This window comes from Psammomys obesus, unplaced genomic scaffold (assembly GCF_907164565.1).
Source record: "Psammomys obesus unplaced genomic scaffold, mPsaObe1.curated_primary_1811, whole genome shotgun sequence".
Taxonomy (NCBI): domain Eukaryota; kingdom Metazoa; phylum Chordata; class Mammalia; order Rodentia; family Muridae; genus Psammomys; species Psammomys obesus.
Window position 1 is genome coordinate 3,641,826 of NW_026596034.1, and position 27,815 is coordinate 3,669,640.

The window sequence follows — 27,815 nt, forward strand, 5'->3', positions numbered from 1 at the left end:
CTGGTAGGAGAGGACAACCTATAGCTCTTCCTGAAGAGAGGGCTTATTGTCCTTCCTCCCACCTCCTAGGCCTGGCAGTGTTGGAGGAGAGGAGAGCTGGAAGGAAAGGAAGATGCCAGCAAGGAGCACCTGAGAGTAGCCACCACCCTCAGGCTTTTTTTCTAAATGGTTCCAGTTCATGGCTAATCACGTATGATTGTTAATAATGATGCATGCTGCCCTCAGAGGTTACAAAGGACCATTATTAATGGCATAGTGTCTCACAGCATTGTGCTGGGCAGTGTCAGGGCCGTTGTCAGCAGCCCTGGATGGTGCCAACACCAAGCCCATTTCACAGACGAGGAAACAGACTTACCCTAGCCCTGTCCTGATGCGACCCCAAGCTCCCACTGTTGCATGGTCTGCCTTGCATTATCTCAAGCCCCGAGTCTCCTTTGCACAAGTGTGGAAACCGAAGCTTGAGAGGGCATGCTGCCAGGCGTTAAGATGGCTGGCTTTAATTGTCAACCGGATGCAGCCTAGAATCACCTAGGAAGAGAGCCTCAACCAGGGGTTGTTTACGTTGGTTGGCCTGTGGCTGTGTTCATGAGAGACTGTCTTAATGGGCTTAGTTGATGTGGGAAGGCTCAGCCCACCGTGAGAGTCCTGATTGTATCAGAATGCAGAAATCGAGCTAAGTGTAGGCAAAACAGACAAGCTAGAAACGTGCGTATATTCATTTCCCACCGCTCTCAACTGTGCGTGTGATATGACCAGATGCTTCAGTCTCCTGCCACCATGACTTCCCATCATGACGGACTATAACCAGGACCTGGAAACTCAAATAAACACCCTAAGTTGCTCTTTGGTGTGTGTGTGTGTGTGTGTGTGTGTGTGTGTGTGTGTGTATAATAGCTACAGAAATGAAACTGAAATAGTGGTTCCGTGCGACAATGATGGTCTACTAGTAATCAGCTCAACCAATGGCACCCACAGACAGGTCCGTGTTAGCAGAGCCTTTCCCCAGTTCTGGAGCCCTGGGCCGCAGTACACTGGCTTCCTGCAGGGCTAGCTGTGTGACCAGTCCTCCCAGCAGGAGTGTGGAGACCACACGACCCTTCACAGGACAGTGGACAGCCTATAGCTCTGAGCCTGCATGAAGCAGGAGCCCAGGTGCAGCAGAGAGATGTGTAAAGCCACCAAGCTCATTTTTGTGAAGAGGGGACCTCCATTTCCCACTCCCGAGCACCTTCCTTCTGCTTTGGGGTGCCCTGCCTCTTGCTGATAGACTCCCTGAGCCCCACCTCTTCTTTCGTACTTGGTTCGGCATCCCAGATCACACAGACTGGGAGACGCTCCCACTGCTTCTCTAGCGATGCTCAGGTGAGCGGCCTGTACCCACATGCAGCTCAAGGTCAGCTCACCCACTGCCCAGCTGTTGGCATTAAATCGGAAATGTCTCCCATAGACTCGTGTTCTGAACACTTGATCCCCAGTAGCAGATATGACGTCTCTGTGGAACTTTAAGAGGTAAAAGTAGGTTGTCAGAGTCGATGTTCTATTGCTGTGAAGAGACAGCATGAGAATGGCAACTCTTATAGAGAAGAGCCTTTAATTGGGGCTGGCTTACTGTTTCAGAGGTTTAGTCCATTGTCATGGCAGGGAGCATGACAGTGTGCAAACAGACATAGTGCTGGAGAGGCAGCTGAGAGTTCCATGTCTGGATGTGCGTGCAGGAGGCAGAGAGAGATACTGCTCCTGGCTTGAGCATTTGAAATCCCCAAAGCCCACTGCCAGTGACACAGTTCCTCCAGCAAGGCCACACCTCCTAATCCAGTGGTTCTCAACCTGTGGGCTGCAACTCCTTTGGGGGGGTTGAATGGTCCTTTCACAGGGGCTGCATATCAGACATTTATATTACAATTCATAACAGTAACAGAATTACAGTTACGAAGTAGCAACCAAAATAATTTTATGGCTGGGGGTCACCACAACATGAGGAGCTGTACTAAAGGGTCACAGCATTAGGAAGGTTGAGAGCCACAGAAGAGGATTTAAAATACCTGCCAAGGAGTGTCACTGCCTAATGACCAAGCATTCAAATCTATGAGCCTATGGGGGCTGTTCTTACTCAAAGCACCACATAAGTCATCAAGAGTGAGCCTTTGATGCCTACACTCAGCCCCCAAAGCCCAACTTGGTGGTACACACACCTAAAATCTTGGTGCTTTGGAGGTTGAGGCACAAATATGTGGGTACAAAAGTCAAAACCAAACCAAACCAAACCAACCAACCAACCAACCAACCAAACAAACAAACAAAAAACAGAGCCAACAAGATGGCTCAGCAGTAAAGGTCCTTGCTGCTAAGCCTGATGACCCTGAGTTTGGTCCCAGGGACTTGGATGCTGGAAGAACAAAATCTAATTCCTGTAAGTTGTCCTCCAACTTACACGCACATGCACACACACACGCACACATTCCCTCACCCATGCACGCACCAATGCACATGTAACACAAAGAAATTAAGACAAAACAGCAGACAGCACCTGACGCCTCTCTCACTCTCTGCTTCCTGGCCCCTGGATGGGAAGAGCCTCTGCGCATGCCCCTGTCGCTGTGTGCTAACCTGCTATACGGTGTCTTTCCCACCACAATGGGCTAAAAGTGTTCCCCGCCTTTAAGCTGTGTGTGCAGGTGCTCTGCTCATAACAACAGCTAAGGAAGCAACGAACCAGCCCAGAGCAGGTCAGCCCATACCCCTGTCCCCTGTCTGAGCTGCAGTCCCAGTCTCCTCCTTCCCCTTGCTGTTATCCCACCCTTCGGGGGTTGACCTGGGCCCCCTAAAAGTTCAGAACCGTAACTGCAAGATGGTCACTGGTGTGCCACAACCCAGTGACTTGTATCCTTAGAGAAAGGGGAATTTCAAGTTGGGCCTAGGCCATCTGTAGTCCTAAAAGCTAGGGAGGTGGAAGAAAGAGAATTAGAAGTCTGAGGCCAGCCTGGTCTATGTGACAAGTTCCAGGAGAACCAAATCTACACAGCGAGACCTTGTCTCAAAAATAAATAAAAAAGTAAACACACATGAAAGGTAGGTGATTTGAACACCAAGATTGTATACAGGGAGGACACTTGTAAGGCTGGTGGTGGGGATGGTTGGGGGGAGGGCGGGCTGAGAGATGATGGTTCAGGAAAGACGACGTAGAAAAGATCCTTGCTTCACTGCCCGAGACACTTTGCAGCCTCCACTGCCAAGGCCTTGGCCGGTGCTGGGGACAAAGCGATAACAAAAAGAAAGGATGAAGAGTCATTGCATTTATGGGGCTTGCGCCTTGGGAGGGGGTGGCGGGTTCAGACAGTAGTGAGACCTATGACAGGGGCAAGAGGCTCCTGGCTCTTGTCACTGCTGCCCCTGCCGGTCCTTTCTGCCTTCCCAGGAAAGGCCTCTCCCACCCTAAGCAGGACTCTTCCCATGCCAGCTGCGGTTAGTGAGGTTCCACAGGGCTTCATGCAAACACCATGGAGATCTTGGAAGAATGGCTTTCCCCCTGCAGCTCTCCTGCCCCACCCCACCCCCACCCCCACAGCTGCTCTCTCCTATTCAGCCACTTGCTCACCCTTTCCAACCCCTGCCTTCTGCAGTCTCTGTTTTGGGCTCTCTGGCTGTAGGGACCTTTCCTCTAGGAGGCAGGACCTGCCATCTTTTCTCTTTCTTGACCTCTCTCTCTCTCTTCTAGACAGGGGTTCTCTGTGTAGCCTTGGCTGTCCTGGACTTGCTTTGTAGACCAGGCTGGACTTGAACTCATAGAGATCTGCCTGCCTCTGCCTCCCTCCTCCACAGGCGTGTGCCACCACACCCAGCATTCTTGGCTTCTCTACCTGCTCTAACTTCTTTCGTCTTCTTTCTCCCCTTTTCCTTGGAAGGTCTTCAAACTGAAAGCAAAGTTGCACTAGAATGCAGTGAGTTCTTTTATATCTCTCATCTGAATTCACCGTCTGTCATTATGTTGCCATTTTCTGTTCCGCATTGTGTCTGCACTTTGATGGGCATTATGTGTGGAGCCTTTGGAGAGTAACTTTAAGCCCCTGTGAGTCGTCCCTCTTGGTTTCAGCTGTGTTTTCTAAGAACAGAGCATGCTCTTACATAGTCACAATTTAAATGTCAGTGAAAAAACTATATTGACACACAATTCTTACATAAAATACATTCCATATTTAAATATCCCCAATAAAGGACATTGCCTTTACAATGTCCTTTTTTGCACCCTTCCTTTTGACCCAGGAGCCAGCCTGAGAATACATGTTGACATGAATCAGAATGCCCTGCTTCCACCAGAGCCACTGCCCCAAAGCTGTCACTCGGTGAGATCCTGTCCCTGTTTCAGTCACCAACCCACAAGAGGTGGCTCCTGGTCCCTCCAGCCCTGTTTTGGCAACCTCTCTCCTTTTCCTCCTTCCCATGTTGGCATCTCTCCAGGACAGAGTCTCTGGGTTATCTCCTTTCCCAGAGCCATGCCTGCCAGAGTCTGAGAAAAAGAACTCTTTGCCTGCTATCAGCCAGACACAGATTTCAGCTGTGGTTCCTCCCAATGCCTGCGCGGCCTCTGATGCTCAGGCTTCTGTGTTGAGAGTTGTTCTGAGCAGATGAGACAATGGGCTGTGCAGACACGAAGGAGGATCTTCCCGGGCCTTGTCAGCATGGCTGGCTCAGAGTGCACCTGGGTGACAGAGGCGCATGTGTCGTACCCAACAGGGTCCATACGCAGGAGAACCTGGGACATCCATTCTCAGCTCCCTGATGACCCTCCCGCTAGCTCTAGCCAGTATGCCTGTCCCAAGCTTGATGGAGCCCAGGCCTCAGATTAAAAACACATTTAATAACACAAGGAGTCAGGCTGTCTGGGCCTGCTGTACATACCTATAATGCCAGCACTCGGCACCCATCATCTTGTCCAGACATTCCATGAACCTGATAATCACCCCTAAGTTTAGCCAGCTAATAACTTCCTCCCCCAGCTTGCTACCCCCGAAGTACCCCCAAACCTCTGCTGGGCTTCAGCATCTGAGGCTTCTGTCCACCCACAGTAGGAAGGACAAGCTCCCTGTGGAGCAGTGACATCAGATTCCTAAGTAACATCTGGGTCCCATTTAGCAGCAGAATATTGAAAACCAGGGCTGGCCATGAGCCAGCACATCGAAGGAGGAGCAGGGCCACCACTCCCCTTCCAGGGCAATACAGTTGTCTGAGCCTCTGGAGGCCCACCCTCTTTCCACAAGGCATTCTGAGGAAACAGAGGGGAGTAGAATTTGCTGGCAGCCCAGTACTGAGTTCTCTAAAAGTCGTAGATGCCAGCCTTTCCAAAACAGCAAAGTGAGTGCTCTGCTGACATGGAGAGCTAGGGGGCGCTCTGCCTGCATGAGCCTGGAGTTGAGGGTTGCTCCACCTAGTGCAAAGTGCCAAGGGCCGTGCGGGCACAAGTTCCAGCAGACACACTGTGCACATGTGGACATCAGGTCACTCCATGCCACTCGCTGTACTTGGTTCCTTCTAATCACGCTTGGATATCTGGTTCCCAGCGCAGCCAGAACGTCCAGTCCAATCTTCATTACTCAGGGAGGGCAGGAGTCCAGCAAAGGTGGTACAGGAATACAGGATGCTGCACCGTGAATGGAGAGTGATGCCGCCTCCACTGGGTGCCTGCCGACTTAAACCACATCCCAGCAGCCGTTTGAAATCCCCACTAAGCTATCCTCAAAATAGTGGGTGAGAAAGCTAGGAAGATGGCTTGGGAGGTAAGACCACTTGCTATACAAGCCTGAGGACCTGAGTTTGAATCCCCAGCACCCATGTGACAAGCCAGGTGTGGATGCACAGGACTGTGACCCTAGCGTTGTGGACCCTGTATCACGGGACTGAGGCAGAGATTTAGGAGGACATCCTCTTCCAGCCTCCAGATGTGCACACCAATGCGCACACACCCCTCCACACGCACACACGTGTACACAGACACACACACACGCACACACACATGAAAATGAAAAACTCAAGGCTGGGTTAAGCCATAAGCTGGATAAATGAGGCTGAGAGCCAACCTAACCTGGCCTGGCATCAGATGACAGGGTTCCTGCACGAGGTCCTGATACTGAAAATCCGCCAGTGTGTCCCCCTAGGCTGTGCTTTCAACAAGGAAGTACAGGGTGGGGCTCTCCCACAGCTCGGTACGTGCAGGACATGTCACAGGCAGGGAAACATCCGGTGCCCATTCACCCAGCAGCACAGCTATGGGAAACTTTGCCTTCCAGGTCAGTCATGAATCACCCTGCGCCTCTCTGTCCTCAGACTCCAGAACAGCCAGCGCCTGCTCTCAGTTGGCTTTAGGCCAGCAGGATCCCTATGGTCTATGGGGAAAATGTCTGTACCTACCACCCACATGAGCAGCTTGCAAGGCCAAGCAAGTGGCTTTGAAAGAGCATGTTGAATTTTGTTGCATAGGGACATGTGAACAGACACATACACAAGAACAGGCTTTGTCTGGGAAGCAGAGCCTGGCGGCTGGAGCTAAGCAAGGCACACAGTTTGTCTGCTTGCTGCTGGTGCAGCGCCCGCCAGGCTCAACCCAGGAGGCTCATGCACAAGAAATCAGAACAGCAAGGATGGAACAGCCTTTCAGGACCAGGCAGGCCACCCTTCCATCTGCTATTGGGGACAGTGAGGTCCCAGTACACTGTCACTTATGGACACATGACAAGATGATTTCCTGAGCTATGTATCTTGGGGATTCTACTGCATCTCTAGGATGCAGAGGCCAGGCCTGTGAGCTCCCTTAAGGTCAGGGGAGAAGTGAGTGACTTCTCCAGGCAGAAATCCTCAAAGAGGTGTGTTGCGCTTGTTTTTAAACTCTGCTTTATTTTGGAGTTCTTTAAAGCTTCTCCTTTCCAACTCCCCAACCCTAGGTAGAAGAGTCAAGGTTAGTGGGGAGAGGGGGTGCAGAGCCCTTTACTTCTCCTGGATGTTTAGGGTCCATAGGTTCCCCTGAGGCTATACCAATCTCCATCAATAGCAAACACAGCAGGCAGTTTCTTCCCAGGCGCTTTGTTGAAACGTTTCTCTCCATCTGCTACACCCTCCGTCTCTGGTCACTCCAAACTCCCTCACGCCACACACCAACACTGCACACCCCACTTTCTGTCTCCAGCTTCCCATATTTATATCCCTCAGAGTCCTAGACCACGCCTCTCTCGGTTACCAGCTGGCAAAGGCCACACCACACATGAGGCAATTTTCAGCTATGGACAAACTAAAGCCCAAACTAAAATCCCACACTTGGGATTAAAACAAAAACATATTTACATAATGTAACCGACTTTTAAAAGAAACCAAAGCTTCCATTACAGAGGTGCTCTCTGTGAGCGTGGCACCCATTGGTAGGACTGTGTTGAAGGTACTAACTAGAAGGTACACCTACCACAACGGGCTAGCTCCAGAACGGTGGGGAGATCTCAGATGCCCTCGCCCAGCCTGGGAGGGTAGCTAACATGTGATTGTCATGAGGTGAGATATTCTGTCTTTGATAGCCTGCGAAATAACCCCTGTGACACAGAGATGCTGTTTTCTTGCCACCTCTCTAGTCCAGGCTGGAGCCCCTCCGGAATAGCTTTGCTGGAAAGTAGGGCTATGTCGAGGGTGTGGACAGCAGGGCCATGGTATCCTCCAATAGTCCCAGGCAGAAAAAGCCACAACAGGAATCTAGTGTGGGTCTCTGTGACAAATAGGGGCTCTAAACAGATTGAATTTGACTTAGAAAAAGAAAGAAATATGGCAACAATGTACTGTGTCTTGGGCGAGTCTGGACGTGATAGACACGTTTACAAACATTCCTCAACAAATCAAAGTTTTTTGGGCAGTGGGGTGGAGACAGGCCTTTGCACATAAATGCATACCCCCTCCATCACCCCCAGCCCTTCTGGGAGCCTACCTAATGCAAGTAGATAGTGTCAACACTCTCGTCTGTTCTCAGGCCATGTGGGATGAGTTGGTCAGGGTTCTGTATTAAAAGGAAATTTATCAGTTGGCTTACCTCATATGGTCTGGCTGTCTCACCCCAGAAAGGCCAAGAATCTCAGTTTACAAGACTAGATATCTCAGCAGTCATAGTCCAGTCCTGAAGACCTGAAGGATTCTTGGAGAGCTGCTGGTACTTCGGAAGCCTGAAAAAGTTGGTTTTAACATCAATGAAGAAATGCTGCAATGGCAGGGTAAATGACCTTGCCGGAAAGACCGCAGGCAAGCAGGCAATCAGCAGCTCCCTTCCTCGTCTCTCATAGCGGCTGCCATGGAAGGCGTGGCCCAGATTTACAGTAGGTCATTCAACCTCAAATGATCCAGGTTTAAGGTGGGTCCTCCCACCTCATACGATCTAAACAAGAATAATTTCTCACAGGTGTGCCCAGATGCTGGGGTTTTAGTTGATTCCAGATGTGGTCTAGTTGACAAGCAAGATTAGTCACCTCAAGCCCCGTCCCTTGTCCACTCGGCACAGTCATATCTCTTTATGCTATGCCTAATTTCCAAATATAAGCAATAACCAGGTACTAGTTATGCCTAATATAACGTAATTATGCCACATGCAGCTGTAAATGTAATATATATCTTACAATAGGTGGCAAATGTATCTTGAAAGATATTCTTTTAATTTCTTATAGCTTAAGTATGATAACCATTGATATTTTCTCAATTGATGCTATGTTACAAGATAAAAACATAAAGGAAAGAAAACATAACTGAACAAAATATTCTTAACAAAATATGACAAAAATACTCATGTCAATTCTAATTCTCACTTTTGCAACTGGTCACATGGACCTTAGCTGGTATTTAAACTACCTTTCTCTGCTACCCGTTCTGGATTTCCTCCATTCTAAACAAGTATCTGGGTAGGTCGTGGTTCTTTTCCTAAAGGAGTGATCCATTCCTTCATTCCTGAAGGGTCTGTGCCCTTTGTCATCCTGCCTGGAGTAGGTTGTTGTAGCTTCCCATTGACTTTAATCGCAGGACATGGTAGCACCGAGAGATGCCCCAAAGCATCTCCTGTACTCAAGACACAATCCGTCTCTCTTCCACTGTAAAGAAGCAATCCAATTTCCCCTCTGTACTCTGGATCAACCATCCCTTTCTTAGCCTTTGGGCTTAAGGGCATCAGAAACTCAAAGTGACCATGGGGAAGTCTGAGCTTCCAGTTCAATGGAATATTTATTTTGTCTTCTGGCAGGAGCAACTCCCTCATCTGGCACAAAAATTCTAGGTCAGCAGAATTTAAGGTCTCACGAACAAGAAGCAAAATTTTTCCTAGACACAACTTTTTTCCCTAGTGGGTAAGCAGGAGTGATAGGGAGTAGATCCTGTGTATGGTTTCTGTGGGAGAAACCATCCCATACATTTGACATTGATTCAAAGCATATTCTGCCTTCTGGAGGATTCTATCTTAGTCTTCTAGGCTACTGCCATCTAACTGGTGCTGTCACTGTGTCTTCAAAAGGCCTTTCATCATCCTTTCAGGCCAGCTGTGTCAGGGTGGTGTGGAACATGGCAAGGCCAGGGGACTCCATGATCCTGGGACTACTGCTGCACTTCTCCGTCTGTGAAGTAAGTTCCTTGGTCCGAAGCGATACTGTGTGGAATACCACGACAGTGGATAAGACATGATGTAAGTATGGATGGTAGTTTTGGCAGAAGCACTGTGTGCAGGAAAGGCAAACCTATAACCAGAACAAGTATCTACTTCAATAAGGACAAAACATTGAACTTTCCAGGAAGGAAGTGGTCCAGTGCTGTCAACCTGCCACCAGGCTGCTGGCTGATCACCTCAGCGAATGATTCCACACTGGGGGCTGTGTGTTGGTCTCTGCCGCTGGCAGATCTGACATTCAGCTTCAGCTGTAGCCAGGTCAGCCTTGGTGAGTAGATGCCATGTTGTTGTACCCATAAATAACCTCCATTTTTCTCACCATGGCCACTTTCTGCAGGAGCCCTTTGTGTAATGACAGGGATGACCAGGGAAAGAGGTTGGCTGTACATCAGATCTATTTCTCTGTGGAAGTTACCCTTTGATAAGTGTTTACATGGACATAAGTGTCTTCACATCCTTCACCCATTTGGAGCGATCTAGCCACAAATTTCTCCAAATGTCCTTCTCACCAATTTTCAAGTCATGCTCTTTCCCAGTCCCTGACCATCCACCAACCCAATGCCCATAAATCAGTGAAAACCAGGCCATGTCTCCTCCCAAACAGAATGCACGAGCATGTGTACTGCCCAAGGTTCTGCCCACGTTGAAGATTTCCCTTTGCTGGTGTCTTCGTCAGGGTTGTCCCAGAAAGGGGTTGTAATGCTGCAGCTGTCCACTTCTCGATGCCCACATATCATGTAGAACCAGCAGTAAATCGGGCCCTAGTCTTCTCTTCCTTAGTCAACCAAGAAGAGAGCACAGCCCATAAGCTGATAGGTGCATGCTTGGCAGCAGATAGCACTGTAACGGGAGGAGAAACCATAGGCCTTTGAGCAACTTCTTCGAGTATTGTGCCCTCAGGACCTCCTTGGGCTTGATTACATATCTCTATCACTTCTATTTGATACTAAATGACTGATGTGCATGTCCTACTGTACGGAGGGTCTGATATTACCCACTTCATGACCGGCAGCTCAGGTTGCATGGTAACTTGGTGGCCCATTGACAATTGTTCAGTTACCACTATAGCAGGCCAAGGGCTGTTTCTCAAAGGGGGAATAGTTGTCTGCAGATGATGGTAGAGCATTGCTTCAAAATCCCAAAGGTTCCTTTGCAGTTTACCAATAGGGTCTGCCTCAGGCTTGGAGCATCCTTATCTGCTACTGATACCCCATGCACCCGTCAGATGGATCACATGGTCCAAGACATAGAACAGCCTGGGTCTGTTAAAGAGCCTTTTTTGCGTGACAGGTCCTACTCAAAGCCAGCACCTTTCCAAGTTATTTGGTATTGGAACTGGAGCAGCACCCCCAAGTGAAGAACGTGCTGTCTCCAGAATCCAAATTGACCCACTAAACACTGTGATTTTTCCTTGGTTGTGGAGGGACCAGGTGCAGTAGCAGATAAAGGATAAGTTATCCCTTATCTCAGAAGCCCCACAGCACAGGATTGCGGTGGTAGACGCCCTTGAATTTTGGTTGGAATTATTTCCCATTGTCTTAATTAGGGTTACCATTGCTGTCATGAAACAACATGACCAAAGCAAGTTGGGGAGGAAAGGGTTTACTTGGCTTACATTTCCACATCACAGTTTATAATCAAAGGAAGTCAGGACAGTAATTCAAATAAGGAAGAAACCTGGAGGCAGGAGGTGGCAGAGAGGCCATGAGGAATGCTGCCTACTGGCTTGATCCCATATCTTGCTCAGCCTGATTTCTTTTTTCTTTTCTTTTTTTTTTTTTTTTTAAGACTTATCTATTTATCTTATGTATATGAGTGTTCTGTTGTTGTTGTTGTTGTTTTCATGCACACCAGAAGGGGAATCAGATTGTGAGACACCAAGTGGTTTCTGGGAATTGAACTCAGGACCTGTGGAAGAGCAGCCAGTGCTTTCAACTGCCAAGGCTCTCTCCAGCCCTCAGCCTGACTTCTTGAACCTAGGACTACCAGCCAAGGGGTAGCCCCACCCACAATAGGCTGGGCCCTTCCACATCATTGACTAATTAAGAAAATGCCTATAGGCTTACCTACAGCCTTATTTTATGGAAGCATTTTCTTAGTTGAGGCTTCCTCTCTCTGATGACTCTATCTTGCATCAAGTTGGCATAAAACTAGCCAGTATACCTATCCTTGGCGCATATGTGTTACCAACAAGTCCAAAGTGGTTGTTTCCTCCTGCTCACCTTGGCCAATCAGCCTAATGTCATCAATTTAGTGGACCAGCAGGACACCTTGTAGACAAGCCTAACGATCAGGATCCCTTTGAACAAGCTGTGACACAGGGAAGGAGAGTTAACATAACCTTGAGGAAGAACTGTGAGGTGTGCTGCTGTGCTGCTGCCTTTGCCATCTGACAGCAAGTTACTTTCCGGTACCTCATGGGCAGGTACTGAGGAAAAGGCAGCTGATAGATTAATAACTGCATACCATGTACCAGGAGATGTGCTAAATGCTCAAGTCAGAACACCACACAGCATGAGGCTGTGCCAAACAGGAGACTTAAAAGAAGATGTCACCAGGCAGTGGTAGTGCCACACAACTTTAATCCCAGTGCTTGAGAGGCAGAGGCAGGTGGATCTCTGAGTTCAAGGCCAGACCGCTCTACAGAGTGAGTTCTAGGAAATTCAGGGCTACATAAAAAAACCCTGTCTCAAACAGACAAACAAACAAACAAACAAACAAACCCCCAACTGAACCAACCAAACAACCAACCAAATAAACAAAGGGAGATGTGATTAAGTTACAGCCCAGAAGAAGAGCAATGGCAAAGCTCTTCCAATGGGCTGGTGTCCTCTCACCATTTGTGCCTTTTAGGATTAGTGAAGGGCATGCTCTCTGAGCCTTTGCATAGTGGAAGATTAGGTGAAGTTTGCTTCTTATTTTATTTTTTAAGTTTAATTTTTATTTTATCATTTTTAATGTTGATCTGTGTACTATGTGTATGCCTGGTATACACAGAGGTCAGAAGGCATTGGATACCTTGGAAATGGAGTTACAGATGGTTCGGAGCCACCATGTGGGCTCTGGGAATTAAACCTGGTCCTCTTGAAGATCAGGCAGATTCCAGCATTCCAATTTCCCTGAGTCTTAAAATCCCTTCATCAACACTAAACCAAGGATATCAAACATGTCCTGTTCCTCTTCAGTGGGCCATCTATTGACAAATGCTTCAGCCAACCAGCCAGCCAACCAACCAACCAACCAACCAACCAACCAACCAACCAACCAACCAACCAACGAACCAACCAACCAACGAACCAACCAACCAACCAACCGACCGCATACTTTTGACACCTTTTTGTTTTGTTTTGTTTTGTTTTGAGACAAGATTTCTCTGTGCAGCCTGGGCTGTCTACAACTTACTTTGTAGACCAGGCTGGCCTTGAACTCACAGAGATCCACCTGCCTTTGATGCCTGGCTTTGACACCATTTCTTTTTAACTGTGCAAATTTCCATCTTAAACCTAGAATCTCCACTCAGTGGGTCCATATCAAAAACTCTGCCTGACCCAGTTTTATGTTCCTTTTACCATTATCCCACACTCTTAAAATCCATTCCCACACATAACTCTTCAGATTTCCTCTTGAATGAATTAGCAGACTCACCATGTTCTTTGTTGTACAGAGTAGCTTCTCGTGGACCATACTTTCTTCAGGTGCCCAGCACCCACTCACCCAGACTTCAGTTTTCGTAGTCCCCTTTACCACAGCCTCCATACAGACTGTTCAATGCAAGCCACCATTTCATTGGCTTCCTTAAAAGGACCATCTCTTGGTCCTGATCCCTCTCTCACACATGAATGCTTGGGAAGTTAGTCCATCCAGAGGCCCATGGGCCCTGGTTGTCAGTGATGATCCCAGGCTTGGCTGCCAGTTCCCTAGGGATCTTACTAGAAAGGTTCTCAGAAACTTTCTACACCTCTCCCCTACCCTGATACTTGGATTTATAGTTAACTTCAATTTTTCTCAGATGGGCTCCTGGCTCAGCCATTAGCCTCAGTAGCCTGTGGAAACTTCTGGTGGGAGGCATGTGCACACAGTGTCACTAGGCTGTGTCCCTTGGCTCCTGGGGCAACAAAGACAGAGAGGAATCCTTGCTCTCGTGTGCGTCACAGAACCTATCTAGTCCAGGGTTCCTCCCATGGCCTTGGCTAGGAGGTGGCTGTTGGCAAGTAATCCTGCAGGCATTGCCATTGGCAGGAAAGCAAACTGTGGAGAGGTAAGAATGAAAAATCAGGACAGTGCCGTTTTTGCAGGCACTGGGTCAACACCTCGAGAGACTGACCCTGTGGTTTATACACATCTAAACACAGTAGAAATTGTGACCTGTGACCTTTTCAATAAGAATCCATTCTTTTGAATAAACAGAGTGCAGGCCTAGGGCCTAGAGAAGGATCTGTGATGAGCAAAAGGATAGATACTATTGGTGGAGGGTACAATATACATGGGCCTCTCTCATAGGGATGGATTCTATTTACTGTAGGATTAGAGCCGCAACAGTGCTCAGGATCTTGGGGATTCAGGAAGGCTGGCTCCTAATAGAATAGCAGAATGATCGCCAAGTTAACTGACCACGTTTTGCTCTGGCATTCCAGGTGACTAGACATCATTCATTTCCTTCCATTGGGGGGATATAGGCTCACATGATTGACGATCTTGGTTTCTCCACTGCTTATTTTTAGCTGTTCCTCTTACACTCCACCACTTAGCTACATTATCAGGCTGTTGACTGGCCATGTACAAAGGTGGAAAGTGACCAGATCAGGGATGCACTGGAGTGGGGCTTGCGCATGCCGAGGTGGGTCAGCCACTGTCTCAGTTAGGGTTTCCATTGCTGTGAAGAGACACCGTGACCAAGGCAACTCTTCAAAAGAAAAAGGTTTAATTGGGGCTGGCTTAAAGTTTCAGAGGTTTAGTCCATTATCATCACAGAGGGCAGCATGGCAGTATGCAGGCAGACATGGTGATGGAAGAGCTGAGAGTTCCACATCTTGATCCTCAGACAGCAGGAGACTGTGTCACCCTGGGTGGAGTCTGAGCAAACAGAGCCTCAAAGCCCCTCCCCACAGTGACACACTTCCGCTAACAAGGCCACACCTCCTCCAATAAAGGCACAACTTCCAATAGTGCCAATCCCTGTGGTCAAACAGTCAAACACATGAACCTATGGAGGCCATTCCTATTCGAACCACCACAGCCACTTAGGAAGGCCTGAGGTTTGGACTAGAATGCGTACGCAGGGATTCAGCAGCTGGGGCAGGGGACCCGAAGGGACTGGGGTACCATCAGAGACCCTGGTGCCAGGGTTGCTGCCACGCAACACCACTCGAGGCTGTGTCACGAGGTGGTTGTGCTGGATAACACTGATGCTTTCCTTTCCCTCACCATGGTGCCCATCTTGGCCTCCACCTGTTCAGCTAGGTCTGCACTTAAGAGGTTTTGCCTTCTGTAAATTTTACATTGGCATATGACCCATCTTGAACTCTTCCTGATCTATCTGTCTAACACAAGGTGGACGTTCATATTTTGTTTGACGTATAGATTGTTCCAGTTTTCTGTGCCACATTGTGAATGATGACGCTCTTACTCACTTGCCATCTTAGTGCCTGGAGGTCAGGGGTTTTGACTAGCTGCAGAGTCTCTCCCAGGCCACCATCAGGATGTGACCCTGGGGTATTCACCTCTGAGGCTTGCCAACTGTGGTGGTTTGAATAGTTATGGCCCCCGTGGACTCGTGTGTTTGAATGCTTGCCCTTAGGGAGTGACACTATTAGGAGGCGTGCTGTGTTAGAGGAAGTGTGTTACTATGGGGATAAGCTTTGAGGTTATGTATGTTCAAACTGCCCAGTGTGACACACAGTCTCCTTCTGCTGCTTGCAAATCAAGGTGTAACGCTCTCAGTTCCTTCTCCAGCACCATGTCAGCCTGGATGCTGCCATGCTTCCTGCCATGACAATAACGAACTAAATCTCTGAAACTGTAAGCCAGCCAGCCCCGGGACAATGCTTCCCTTTATAAGATTTGCCGTGTCATGGTGTCTCTTCACAGCAACAAAATCCTAGCTAAGACACCAGCAAGGAATCCACTTCCCAGTTCATCTGAGTTGCTGGCAGAACTCATTGCCTACGGTTGTAAGAGCAAGAGCCCAACTTGTCGCAGGCCATGTTCCGCTCCTGCAGGCTCCTGACAGATTCTTTTTTCATGAACTTCCCAAGTATACCCGCTTCCTCATCAGCCAGGAAGGGCAGTCTGCAGCAGCTGCTTAGGGCATATGTACTATGCCCCTGGGAGTGATAGCCCTGCCACAGGTCTTACTCACACTTGAGGTGGGAACCAGCAGGCAAAGGTCACCAATCCATTTAAATCTCCTGGCCATGGGGACACACCATGTGCTGACAGACTATCTTTTCTCCTCTGACCAGTCTGAGCGCTTTGTAAAAAAAACCTATTGACAGAACAAATGGGCACCCATTTCTACTCCACCGGCCTGTACGTCTGTCTGTGAGCCAAGAACATAAGGTCCTGATGACCAATTTTAGACCAACTTGAAGCCAGGGAGTGCATCTTTGGTTGTTTCTTTTTTTGAGGGTGGTTGGGCTTAAGACAGGGGTTCACCCTGTAGCCCAGGCTGGGCCCAAATTCCTGATGACCCTCCTGCTTCTGCTTCCATTGTGTGTGACCTAGAGTTAGTTTAACCCGCTGTCGACCTGCTGGGAGTACAAGTTGCTCTGACTATTAGGAACATTCTTATACATGCTTTCTCTTAGCATCTTTTCACTTAGGAATAGAATGGCTGGGGCAGGGGCAGATGTGGGTTAAATTAACTCTGTTCTGTATGGAATCCCGGGTTTATTGTTGCTCTTGGCCTCCTCTGCTCTGGGCAGGAAGAGATGCCTTCAATCAGGCAGACTAGAGGGGAGCGGTTCTCAGAGACTGGCCCCTTCCACCTGGGTTGCGACCCTTGCTCAGGGTGGGGGCTTGTCCTCAGGGTGAAGCCCTGACAGGGTGGGTGCTACCACTGGGCTTTAGACTGGCCACCTAAATGGTCAGGCATCTGGAGAATAAACAGTAGCCCACTTCCTGGTGCTGAGCCTGCGTCTGTGGAGATCTGGGAACTCCTTAGAAATCTTCTGCCCTCAGCCAGAGTGAGAAGGTGTCTGCTCCAGCAACCAGTGACCAAGTGTCTCACAGACACACCTGTGTCTAGTAGCTGCTTGTTGCCATCAGAAATCAGGGAGGCGCAGGCCAAGTGGGTGGCCAAAGCCACTGCCCACAAGGCCAGGCCTTGTACACTGCTCTCAGCCATATGTTCCTGTGCCCCTGGAACTCAGTGCACGTTGGGGAAGCTACCTTGGTACTCTCAACATCCGCTGCAAAACAGCGGGCTTGGCTGGAAACCGCGGCCATGCTCCCACTCCTACATTGGGTGTCTCTGAGGTGCAGAACAAGAGCCCTGGAAGTGCTTTCCAAACAGTGGAGCTTGGAGCTTGCTGACTTTCCACAGGCCTCCTCCTCAAGAGGAAAAGCAGGCCATAGTCAGGTCCTCTCTACTGATCTCTCCAGCCTCGGAACTTCTGAGCTCTTTGAACCTCCCCATGATGCCCACCTCCTTGTTAGGACGGATCTCTTAGGCAGTGCATACCTTGCCTAACCTGGCTCCTTCCCACACACTTTCCTTGCGTAGATACCCATGGAGATGTAGCCCATGGATGCTTAAGCTTAGGTGTTCGTGGAGGGTTGCCGACATCCTGGAATGGCTGAAAGGACAACTGGCTGTGACTTCCGGCCCATGGGTGGGGTAGATACACGCTGCTCTCGGGCATGAAGACTGTGGCACAGCTCTCAGTGGTGCTGTCCTGCCTCTCACCCACTGAGAACTATTTCTGCTAACCCTAAATTCTGGCTACAGCAGAACAGGGTCACTGTAAGATGGTGGGCCGTGCTGGCTACACACGAGGAAAACATCTGAGAACAGACAGGAGGCCTGGGCTGCCCACCTGGGAAGCGGCTGCATGCAAAGCAGAATGCCTCATAGCCACCTGGGCTGAAGCCTGCTCTCAGACCCAGGATCCATGGCGCTGATTTCTTTGGTTGTCTGTGATGGGGCATGAGGCTTCCCTGCCTGTTGTTCAGAACAAACAGATGCAAGCCTGGGTCAGGTTAGAAAATAAATAACCATCTTGGCCAAGGCCATTTCTATGGCAGTCCAGGGCCTGATAGCCAGGGCTCTGGGAGAGTACAAGGAGCTCAGCATTACTCTCCATTGTACCCTAAACGGGGCTCTGGCTGATTCTGGTCTTAGAGGTCCTGAAATTGTCAGATGATGCAGAACACTATAAGGGAAAAGCCATCACCATCTTCTGGGAAGGTAGAATGAATGAGAGAGTAACATGGGAGTTCAAGCCTTGCCTCAGCTGATTGCTAGTGGTTGTGGACACAAAGCCAGCCAGGTCTCTGCACACTGTGAATGATGGCAGGGCAAGGTAATGAATTCAGTGAAAAGGTCCAACTGTTCCTTTCCCTCCTTTTTCTTTCCGAAATTGTCCCAGAAGCGATTAGTCGTTTCTTCTATTATGTAAGGACACAGGGGTGGAGATGGGGATCAGGAAGGGCAGTTGTGGCAGCCAGCCAAAGCGGGTGCTGAGGGCCAGCTTCAAGGCTTGACACACAATCCCAACTGCAGTCTTCCCCCTTCCCTTTGTCTTTTGAGTCAAGAGTCTCACATTGTAGCTCGGCCTGGCCTCAAACTTGTCCTCCCGCTGCCCAGGTGCCAGGTTTCAGGTTTGCACAGCCATGCTTTGCAGCAATGCCTCAGCAGGGCAGCTGGGATCTCTGAGGGCTTGACAACAGTATCCATGTCATCAAGCCTTCCAGAGACTTGAGAGGTTGAGGAACTTTCTCAAGGTCACACAGCACTAGGGCCTACACACTCACCAAGGCAGTCTAACTGCCTCCTTCCTTTCCTCCACCATTGTCTCTGTGGTTTCCTTTGCTTCGAAGGGACTCAGGAACAGGTGGGGCAGAAGGATCCAGAGGGGAGGTGGTACTGGAGCTGTTTCAGAGGACTTGGGTGACCTGGTGGTAGAGGCCCTGTGGATGGGGAAGGACACAACCTTGTTTTCAACTCCTGCGGGCCAGTCGGGAGGACCTTCTTCCTGCTACCTGTTTGAGATGGCCACAACTTGAGCCTGATCCAGGAGCCAGACCAGTACAGGCCTGATTCCTCTGCTGGGTCTGTCTCCAGACTGGGTTCCAGACTGTTTGGCTGAGCAGGGTTAGCAGGTGACCTGGAGGGATATGGCAAGCAAAATCTTAGAAGCTGCAGTCTGCAGAGCAGAGTTTTGGGATTTGCAGTGAAATCCACAAAGCAGGAAGGCAGGAGGGGAAGTTCCAGCCCCTGGACACATAGTGGGCACTAGCTATGGGACTTTGGCTCAGCCTTTTCCCAAGAAGTCACCCCTGGCCCTGGCAGCACCGTGTGTCTAGAAACATTCTATCTCTCCATCTATCTATCTATCTATCTATCTATCTATCTATCTATCTATCTATCTATCTATCTAATTATATGAGTGCTCTGTCTTCAGCCCTGGCAATACCATGTGTCTAGAGAATGGAAAAGTGAACTGCTTTTAGTTCTTTTGTTTATTCATTAATTATATGAGTGCTGTGTCTTCACACACACCAGAAGAGAAAATCAGATCCCCTTACAGATAGCTGTAAGCACCATGTGGTTGCTGGGAGTCGAACTCAGGGCCTCTGGAAGAGCAGTCAGTGTTCTTAACCACTGAGCCATCTCTCCATCTCCTGCTTCTAGTTTTTAAAACCCCAAAAGCATGGTGGCTTTCACCTGTAACCCAAGCATTCAGGAGGTTAGGGCAGGAGGATCACCATGAACTCAAGGCCAGCCTGGACTATAGAGTGAGAGACTGTGTGAAAACAAACACCCCATAAAAACCTGCTGGGCAAAATGGCCTATAATCCCACTGCTTGGTAGGCTGAGGCAGGAGGATCATGTTTGGGTCAGCCTGTGCTACAAAACCAGTTCCAGGCCAGACTAAGCTATTTAGCAAAACTCTGCAACACCAACCCAATGAAATAATGTACTTCAGGCTTCCTCCCACAGCAACAGTGCTGGGTATATCCCTCTGCATACGACAGTGGAAGCCCCCTTCCTTGAGAAGGTATAAGTGGGGAGGGATAGGAGGGTGGGACTCTTGAGGAGGACACACAGTGTGCTGCTTGCACAAGCCTTCAGGACCCCCCATCTGCATGCTTTATTAAGGACAGGGAGGTGCTTCACTCAAAAGTAGACACCTGATTTCAAGGAATTAATTCCAACATGAAACTGCTTCAGCACCAGGGGACACTTCAGAGACTCCTGGGCCTGGTGACATCTGAGAAAGTGTTTCCTTGACAAAGGGAGCTCAGAACTCAGGGCCATGAGTCTCTTGCTCGTATTTCTTCCCTATGGCAGAAAATGGTGTTAATGGCTGTGAATCGATCAGCCCATGGCACCCTACCCATGATGGGAAAAATCCCCGAGGAAGCCTGTTAGGAGTGGCCTAAGCCAACTATCTGGTATGGATGGTTTCATCTGGTCAGAATTCTAGATCCGAGCAACTTTGCCCAGGATGGCATGTGCAGAAGCCCCTACAAAAGGGGCCATGCAAACCAGGCAAGCAAACCCACCCCTAAACCTAACAGAGGTGGATCTCTAAAACATGGTCACCAAAGGTCCTCCAAGGGACCTTCCGCCAAACCCAAGTCAAGAAAGCACCATCGTCCAATTCACTTGAACAGACATTTATTGAGCACCTACCAAGTGCAAGGCACTGTTAGGTGCCACAAGAGATACAGACTGACCATATGGTCCCTGCCCGCGAGGAGCTCACAGTCTAGAGGGAGGCAACACAGTACACAGTTGGCTGCAGCTACACCTGCCAGGGCGGAAAGAGCCAGAAGGGAGACATGAAGAATAGCATAGGGCTGCTTCTGTTCAGGGCACAGAGGAGGGCTCAGGGCTGGGCCCTGAGGAGGCAGGCTGTAGGGCAGAAGAGCATTTCTAGAGAAATAAGTGTGAACAGGGCCCATGGAGAACCTAGATCTGGGTGGCTAGATTGAACATCATGGCAAGGGATAGAAAGTGGACAGTCAAGTATGCCCATGGAGCAATAGCCGTGACACTAGACTGAGGGTAGGAGCTGGATACTGTGTAGAAGATCAGAAGAGCATGATGCAAAATGGTCCTCTAGAGGACGAACTTGGGGCCCTGTGGAGTCTGGGAGAGGGAAGAGCTATAAAGTGGCTTAGTGTTGAGGAACCATTAAGGAACCAGTGTCATGGAGGATTGTGGGAACAAGTGATGAGCAGTAGCAAGCCAAGGCCAAGAAGGATATAAGCGAGCTCTCAGGGTTAGGTGAGAGGTGACAGGATGCAGGCTGAGGTTCTGGGAGCCAAGATCACACAGGGCTAGTAACAGGACTGGTGTCACCTTGTGGAGGATGGAGTGAGAATGGAGACTCCTAAGCAAGCACAGTTCCAGACCACCTACTGCAGCCACTCAGGGTGTGTGGGGGTGACAAGCCTCCAGGTTTCCCTCTAGAGTCCACATGTCCTCAGGGTGGTGCCGGAGAGCCTGCATTTTAGCATGAGCTGCCCTTTCCACCGTGAGACCTACGGGTGGCCCCGTTTGAGAACTACCTGGTTGAGAAACCGTATTAAGGATTGGCATGAAGCGCCTCTAGAAGGAAAACGGAGAAAATAGGGCCAAAGGCCTTGCTGTCTATAGCTACTACATTAACAATGAAACAGCAACCAGTGATTTCCCAGGCTGCTCACCTGTGGTGGGCAGAAGCCAGGTTTGCAAACTGGGGAGGGAAAAAGTGGAAAGTTAAAGCATTAGCAACAAAATGCATGGCGGGTTAACCTAAAGGGATTGGAGATATCAAGGGAGTAACAGTGCAGGTGGACCCAGCTGAGATGGCTCAGATGCTGAGGATGGGGCAGCACTGCAGAGGTGTGGAAGGCAGGCCAGTGCCTGGGCAAGCCTGGTGCAGAGGGCAGTGTCTACAGCAGCTGCTCCTACGAGGGGGAGGACTAGCTACTTGGCACTGGCAAGGAGGGGTGGAGTAGTCTTTCATGCCTTACATGTTCACAAGGCAATATAAACACAACTCCATCCTGTCTCAGAGCAAGTCCTAGTAATACACCTGAGCCTGCCAACCACACTGGACCAGGACAGCTATGGCAACAACACATGAGCATACACACACACACACGCACACACACACCCCCCCTTAGAAGTCCATCAGACACCCTGTCCAATGACCAGAAGTGTCAGCCTCAGCAGGGCTGACAACCTCACCCAAATGTCAGGACACACAGGAGGCAGAGGAGCTCCACACAGGGAGGAATTCCGAGACACTCCCAGGTCCACTGAGGAGGCACTGAGGGATGCAGGTAAAGCATCTACAAGCACCTAGCAGCAACAGAGCTTGGAATGAGGCAGAGAAGCAAGCTGTGAGCTTTCTTCAGTGGCTGAATAGCTAGGCTTTAAATGCTACATACACCTAAATGTGATAGATTTTACAAAGAATCTAGAATTATATTTCATATTATAATCTACAAAGTAATTAATGCCTCTCGGTTTCCTCCAGCATTTTCTTCCCTCCTATATGGAACTAAAAGGAAATGGGCAGATATCTCTCAGAAACAATACTAAGAACCTGGAGGTTCACACAATTCAGAGATCAGGCTGCCTGAAGAGCCTTAAAAAGCCTGTGCTCCTCCCTGCCAGCATCAGGCGGAGGCAACTGTGGAGCACCAGGAGGCCCTACAGACAGCTCCACCTCGGCACCTCTGCTATGCTCCAAAGTAGGGGCAAGAGTGGGGAGCTGGCCAAAAGTCTTTGTTCTCTACTTGCACAGCTAGCAAGTCTGAAACTACCTCCTGACAGATGACAGCTCCCCAGCAGGTTACATCATCAACACATTCAGGAGAGAACATGACTGAGGTACAAGTGCGGCCACCTAGAAGGCTCTGTATTTGTCTCCTAAGGGATGCAGGGATCAAGCGAAACCACGGCACATGCGTGGTGGCATCATTCTGTGATCTACACAGTCCCTGCATCACGGATAACAAACCAGCACCAAGTCCTCAGTTACTATTTGGGGGGGCAGGAAGAAAGACAATCCACAGGGCAGTGAAATTGACCACGAGGGCCCAGAGACAGCACAAATGAAAAACACAAAGCCCTTTGAAGGTCTAGGTGAGAGTCAAGATGCTAAGGATGACCAGGAAGAGTTTCACAGACACAGAATTCAAGCTACACTGAGAAGAGACAAAACCAAGATAACTGGTTTTGAAAGACTCAGGAAGAGCTGCTAAGAGACCTCTAAAGACAGAAGAAGGGAAATACAGGGGCTTTGGGACCCCTTCTGAAACTACTAATGCTATTTATTGGCTTGGGTCATCCTTGAGAATAGAAAACTTTTTGGCAAAGCTGTACAAACTCCACATAGGGTCTCCTCACCAGGTGCTTCAATCCCCACCTCACCTACTGAGGGTACAGTAGCTGTGGTGCCCGGCTGGCAGCATGGTGGCCTCGGCTGGTGAGTGCATTAAGGAGCTAGGCCAGTCAGAGAATATGCTGGGCCTCAGTTCCCTTCTCTGTCCGGTGGAGAGGGAAGAAGGTGGGGCCAGATGGACTCTTAAGTCTTCCCACCTGCTCTTCCAAGTGTGCCTTTGTCTTGGCACTGGTGACAGCTAGGCACCCAGTGCCATCTAGTGGCTCCTGTCTCCACTCTTCACAGTGGCCTGCTGACAGGAGCCCACAGAGCAGAGCAGGCCAGCTCCAGGGAGGAAGGCAAGGGAGCACACACCATGTTAGTGGACAGGACAGATCACCAAGAAAATAGACTTTAAGAGGTCTTGCTTTCCTTAAGGAAGCAACTCTTTTTTTTTTTTTTTTTTTTTAATTTTATTTAGAAAGGCTAACCATACTCATTTGTCAATTTTTCTTCAGCTTTAAGGAAAATAGTTTAAAAAACATAAAATAGTAAATACACTCAAGAGTAACTGCTATTAAACAGTTCTGAACAGGCAGAAAATGTACTTTCCTTTGACAGAAAATGTTAAATCTGTAATAGCAGCATAATTTATATATAGAAAAAGGCTGGCTTTGAAAACCCAGATTTCTGTATACACAAAACATCTCCCTCCTTTTTCCTATACTACACAGCAATGTTCACTCTGGGAAGGCGACTTCACATTAGGGTACTTCCCACAGGCGGCAGCTCCCTCGGGGGTCCCATCATCAGTGGACTCTCAGCCCAGCCTTCAGTCCAGTACAAGGGCAGAGAGGGCGTTCAGGTCTTTCATGTACGGATGAGCTACCAGGATTTGGTCGATCTTCAGTTTCTGCTCAGAGTCAGGGAAGATCTTCAGCAGCGCCTCCCTCAGCTCGCTGGTCTCTGCAGAAGATCTCTGTGCTGGCATGGGAAGGTTCTGCTGCAGACTGGGAAGGGTGGCCAGGGGCGTAAAGTGGGGCTGCTGAGGAAGCCAAGGGCTTGAAGAGGCTCCCTGGATCCGGGGTGGAGGCTGGTGGCTGGTGTTGGCTACCTGGGTGCTGGAGCTCCGGAAGCCAGGGTCAAACGTGCCCACACTTGGCAGAGCATTGAGTAGCGGCTGCATGTCTCTGTGGATGAAGTTAGCCATGGTGAGAGGGGCAGTAAGATACCCTTTTAAAGAACCTATGGCTGACATTGAGGGTCTAAATGCCAGCTTTATGATTTCAGAAGGCCCCCAAAGAGTGACCTCTAGGACACTCAGTACCATTACCAGAGCCACGGGGGAGCGAGCACCCCTGGAAAGACAACCCCTCCTCAGTCTGCTGCCTTAGGGCTGGCCACACTGGTTGGTTCTGCAAGGTTTCTACTCTTTTGGAGAATTTTATTCTGGGAAGAGTCAGCTAACAGAACTGGGGAAAGGCATCCCTCTAGGTAAAAAGACAACTCCAACAGGCTCATGGACTCCTTGTCTCCAGTGAAGTCTGGATTAGGCCCGTGTGTTCTCAATGTACATACACAAGGTACCGTATGTGCATACAGGGTACATCTGTGCTGCTCAACAACCCCCATCAATTCTAGCTGTAGCTGAGAACGGGAAATAGTGCTGTCAACTTCAGAAACCCAACAGCCCGCAAAAGCTCCATTAACCCTAGTGGCATCCCCTCATGAAGGAGTGATGGCAACTGGCCACCAAGCACTTTGAAAATAATACTAGGTGGGAGGGAAAATGACCAGAAGGGCTGATCCTGTCACCAGGTTACTGAAGGAGTGGAACAGGTAGCAAAGAATCCACCTCTAGCTTGACCTGGGCCTTGGCTCAGCACAGGGCCCACACATAGCCTCAAACACAGGCCTTAAGGCCTAAAATGCTATGAGGATTTCCAATGCAAGGCATGGGGGAGAGGGGTGAGTATACCAGGCTGCCATACCCTTGGTATGGGCACACAGCTCTACCTGAGAGTTACTGCCTCAGCTGTGATAAAATCCTCAGGCTCAGGGAAAAATGATCCTAAGAGCAGGAAGCTGAAAGTGTGCTGGTTTCCATTAGAGAAGATAACCTGTATAAAAACCAATCCACCTCGGCGTACCTCCAAGTTCAAACTGATGGTCCCCAACCACACAAATGACAGATTAGCAGCCTTGAAAGCTGGGAGAGAGCATGCCTTCTCCTTTTAGGTACCCAGACCAACCCTATGCAGAAATCTGCCAGGAGGGCCACAGAAAGCACAGAAAGAAAGCTGATTTGGGTTTTAAAACAGAAAAAGCCTAGTTAGCAATGAGGAAGCTGTGGCTAACAAGGTCACCTGAGAATTCTGAACATAGAAATAGCCCCTACTTGTCAGTCAGTGTCAGACAAATACATGGCGGGCTTTTCCATTCGTGATGGTACACTGCAGCTGTTTGCTTCCTGTTTGCAGTGATTTCTGAGCAGGACATTCGCACACGTCAGCACTGCGCACTCTGAACAAAGAACTCCAGAAAGTGCATGGAAAGGCATCCCTCACAATGAACCATGCAGCACTGGCTGGCAAGTTATCACCAGCTTGAACATCGACTGATCCAAGACCCTCAGAAATGGTTGTGCTCTCTTAAGATTAAAATAAGGAGGGGAGCAGGCCTGGACCCCCAGTGTTCAGGAGGCAGAGGCAGAAGGATCTGTGCTTGAGTTCACCCTGCCAACATAGAGAAACAGTCTAAGGCAGGGAAAGAGGGAGGGAGGCAGGCAGGCAGGTAGGCAGAGGAAAACTGGAAAAGTCCACACTGAAGAACAGCCTTGGAATGATTGCTTGATTCACTTCCACAGCAGTCACATATCATTAAGTCTAATTAAGGCTTTTTAAAAAATTAAGTGCCATTTCCAGTTTTCAAGGACAGTACCTTGTCTGAATCACAACATGTGGTTGAAACAATAAACTTTGACATACAAGGGAATAAAAAAAAAATACCTAAGAAAGACTTCCTTTCGAAGAAATTCTTCTAGCCGAGGTCCGTTTCTTCCCAGCGGGTCATCAGGAACCATAAATATGTCCCCCACGAATGTGTACTGAAGCAGTCTACAACACAGAAGGACAGACGGTCACAGTGCTGACAACAGTACCCTTCCCTATTGTAGGAAACAGGGCATTCTGACTATTAACTACCCGAAGGGGAAGCAACCCACATCCAAGTAAAATCCTTTTAATGTCCGTTAAGGACACAGTCATGCAAGAAGCATTTCTCAGCTTCTCACATATCTCAAAAAGATGCAAGCCAGATGAAAAACACCATTAAAGCATTCTTGTTGCGACTTAGCAGGTATTTTAATTTTTAAGTGAAACTGGAAACAAATGTGTTCATGGGTTGAGGGGGGAGAAAAACTAGAGAGAGAGAGAGACAAGGCTTCTCTGTGTAGCCTTGGCTGTCTTAGACCAGACTTGTGGACAAGCTGGCCTCCAACTCATAAAGATCCACCTGCCTCTGCCTTCCCAAGATCATAGTGTGCACCATCATCCCCGGCTGAAAATACTCTTTTTTAAAAAGAAAACATCTTCGGAAGAGAAGCCAAAGGTTGAGCAGGCATTACTCATGTCGGACATGTTGAAACCAGGACCTGCTCAGTAGGAAAGCCTGGCCGGGCACAACTGAGGCCCCAGATTCTAGCACCTTACAAAAATAAAAAAGCAAAATAAAAAAAGTGGCTGGGCTTGAAGGTACATGCTCTTAATCCCAGCACTCCAAAACAGAGGCATGTGATGCGGGCCGGCCAGAGCTTCACAGTGAAATTCTATCTCAAATAAATGAATAAATAAAACAGAAAATCCTCCTGCCTATGTCTGTGGTTTGCTTCTCTGAAGTCTGAAAGCAGTGGCTTGCTGTGAGGCTCGCTGCGGTTTAAGCCTCATGTGCGGTCCTGTGTCTCACTCACACCAGTGTCCCAGAAGTTTAGCAGCTCATCCACCGTGTGACCACCGGTCAGAGACCGACTCTCCTCCACCCATCACTAAGATCTTTTCACCAACACAGAGGTCAAAATGTAATTAACTTCCTCCAAGAAGTTCACACCCAAGCTTTCTCTGTCTTTTAAAAGTCTAAAGTTACATTGTAGCATTTGTGTGCAGACAGGAGCTACTTCAGGAGGTTGGTGAGCAACCCAGAGCGGTTCCCAGGACTGACCTCAGGTCCTCAGGCTTGGCATTTCTTATCAGCCCAAGCCAAGCTTTTCCAAAAACACTGTTAGGATGTAGCAAGCTATAAGGACATATCTACCAGACACAGGCCAACTGTGAAATCCCAAGAGAAACAATGTTGACACATTCCCTTCAAGGTTCAGATGGGCGTGTGTCTTACCCCTGGAATCACAGCACAGTGCTCCTGCTTGTGTGAAGCAGCTGCTCAAGTGCACAGACCTTCTGGGGGCTTGTGGAACCCAGTGTTCACTGCTCTTCAGCAGTTCAGCAACTGAACACATCCACAGCATCAGCAAGAAGAATCTGCGCACTAACTCATGGAAAACACCAGACACTGAAACTAGAACCAGAAAGACTCACCCCCTTCCCCTCAGATAA

At 49.1% G+C, this 27,815-nt stretch overlaps 1 protein-coding gene across 1 annotated transcript in view; it reads right to left on the reverse strand.

The window, feature by feature from the left end:
• Positions 1-20,490: 20,490 nt before the first annotated feature.
• The window catches only part of N4bp1 (NEDD4 binding protein 1), a 41,941-nt gene continuing 34,616 nt past the window's right edge, over positions 20,491-27,815 (reverse strand). The window contains exons 6-7 of the mRNA XM_055620983.1: positions 26,217-26,324; positions 20,491-24,398 (exon numbers count right to left, since the gene is read on the reverse strand). Of these exons, the coding sequence (XP_055476958.1) occupies positions 24,041-24,398; positions 26,217-26,324 (466 nt within the window). The 3' untranslated portion in view covers positions 20,491-24,040. The remainder of the gene's footprint in view (positions 24,399-26,216; positions 26,325-27,815) is intronic.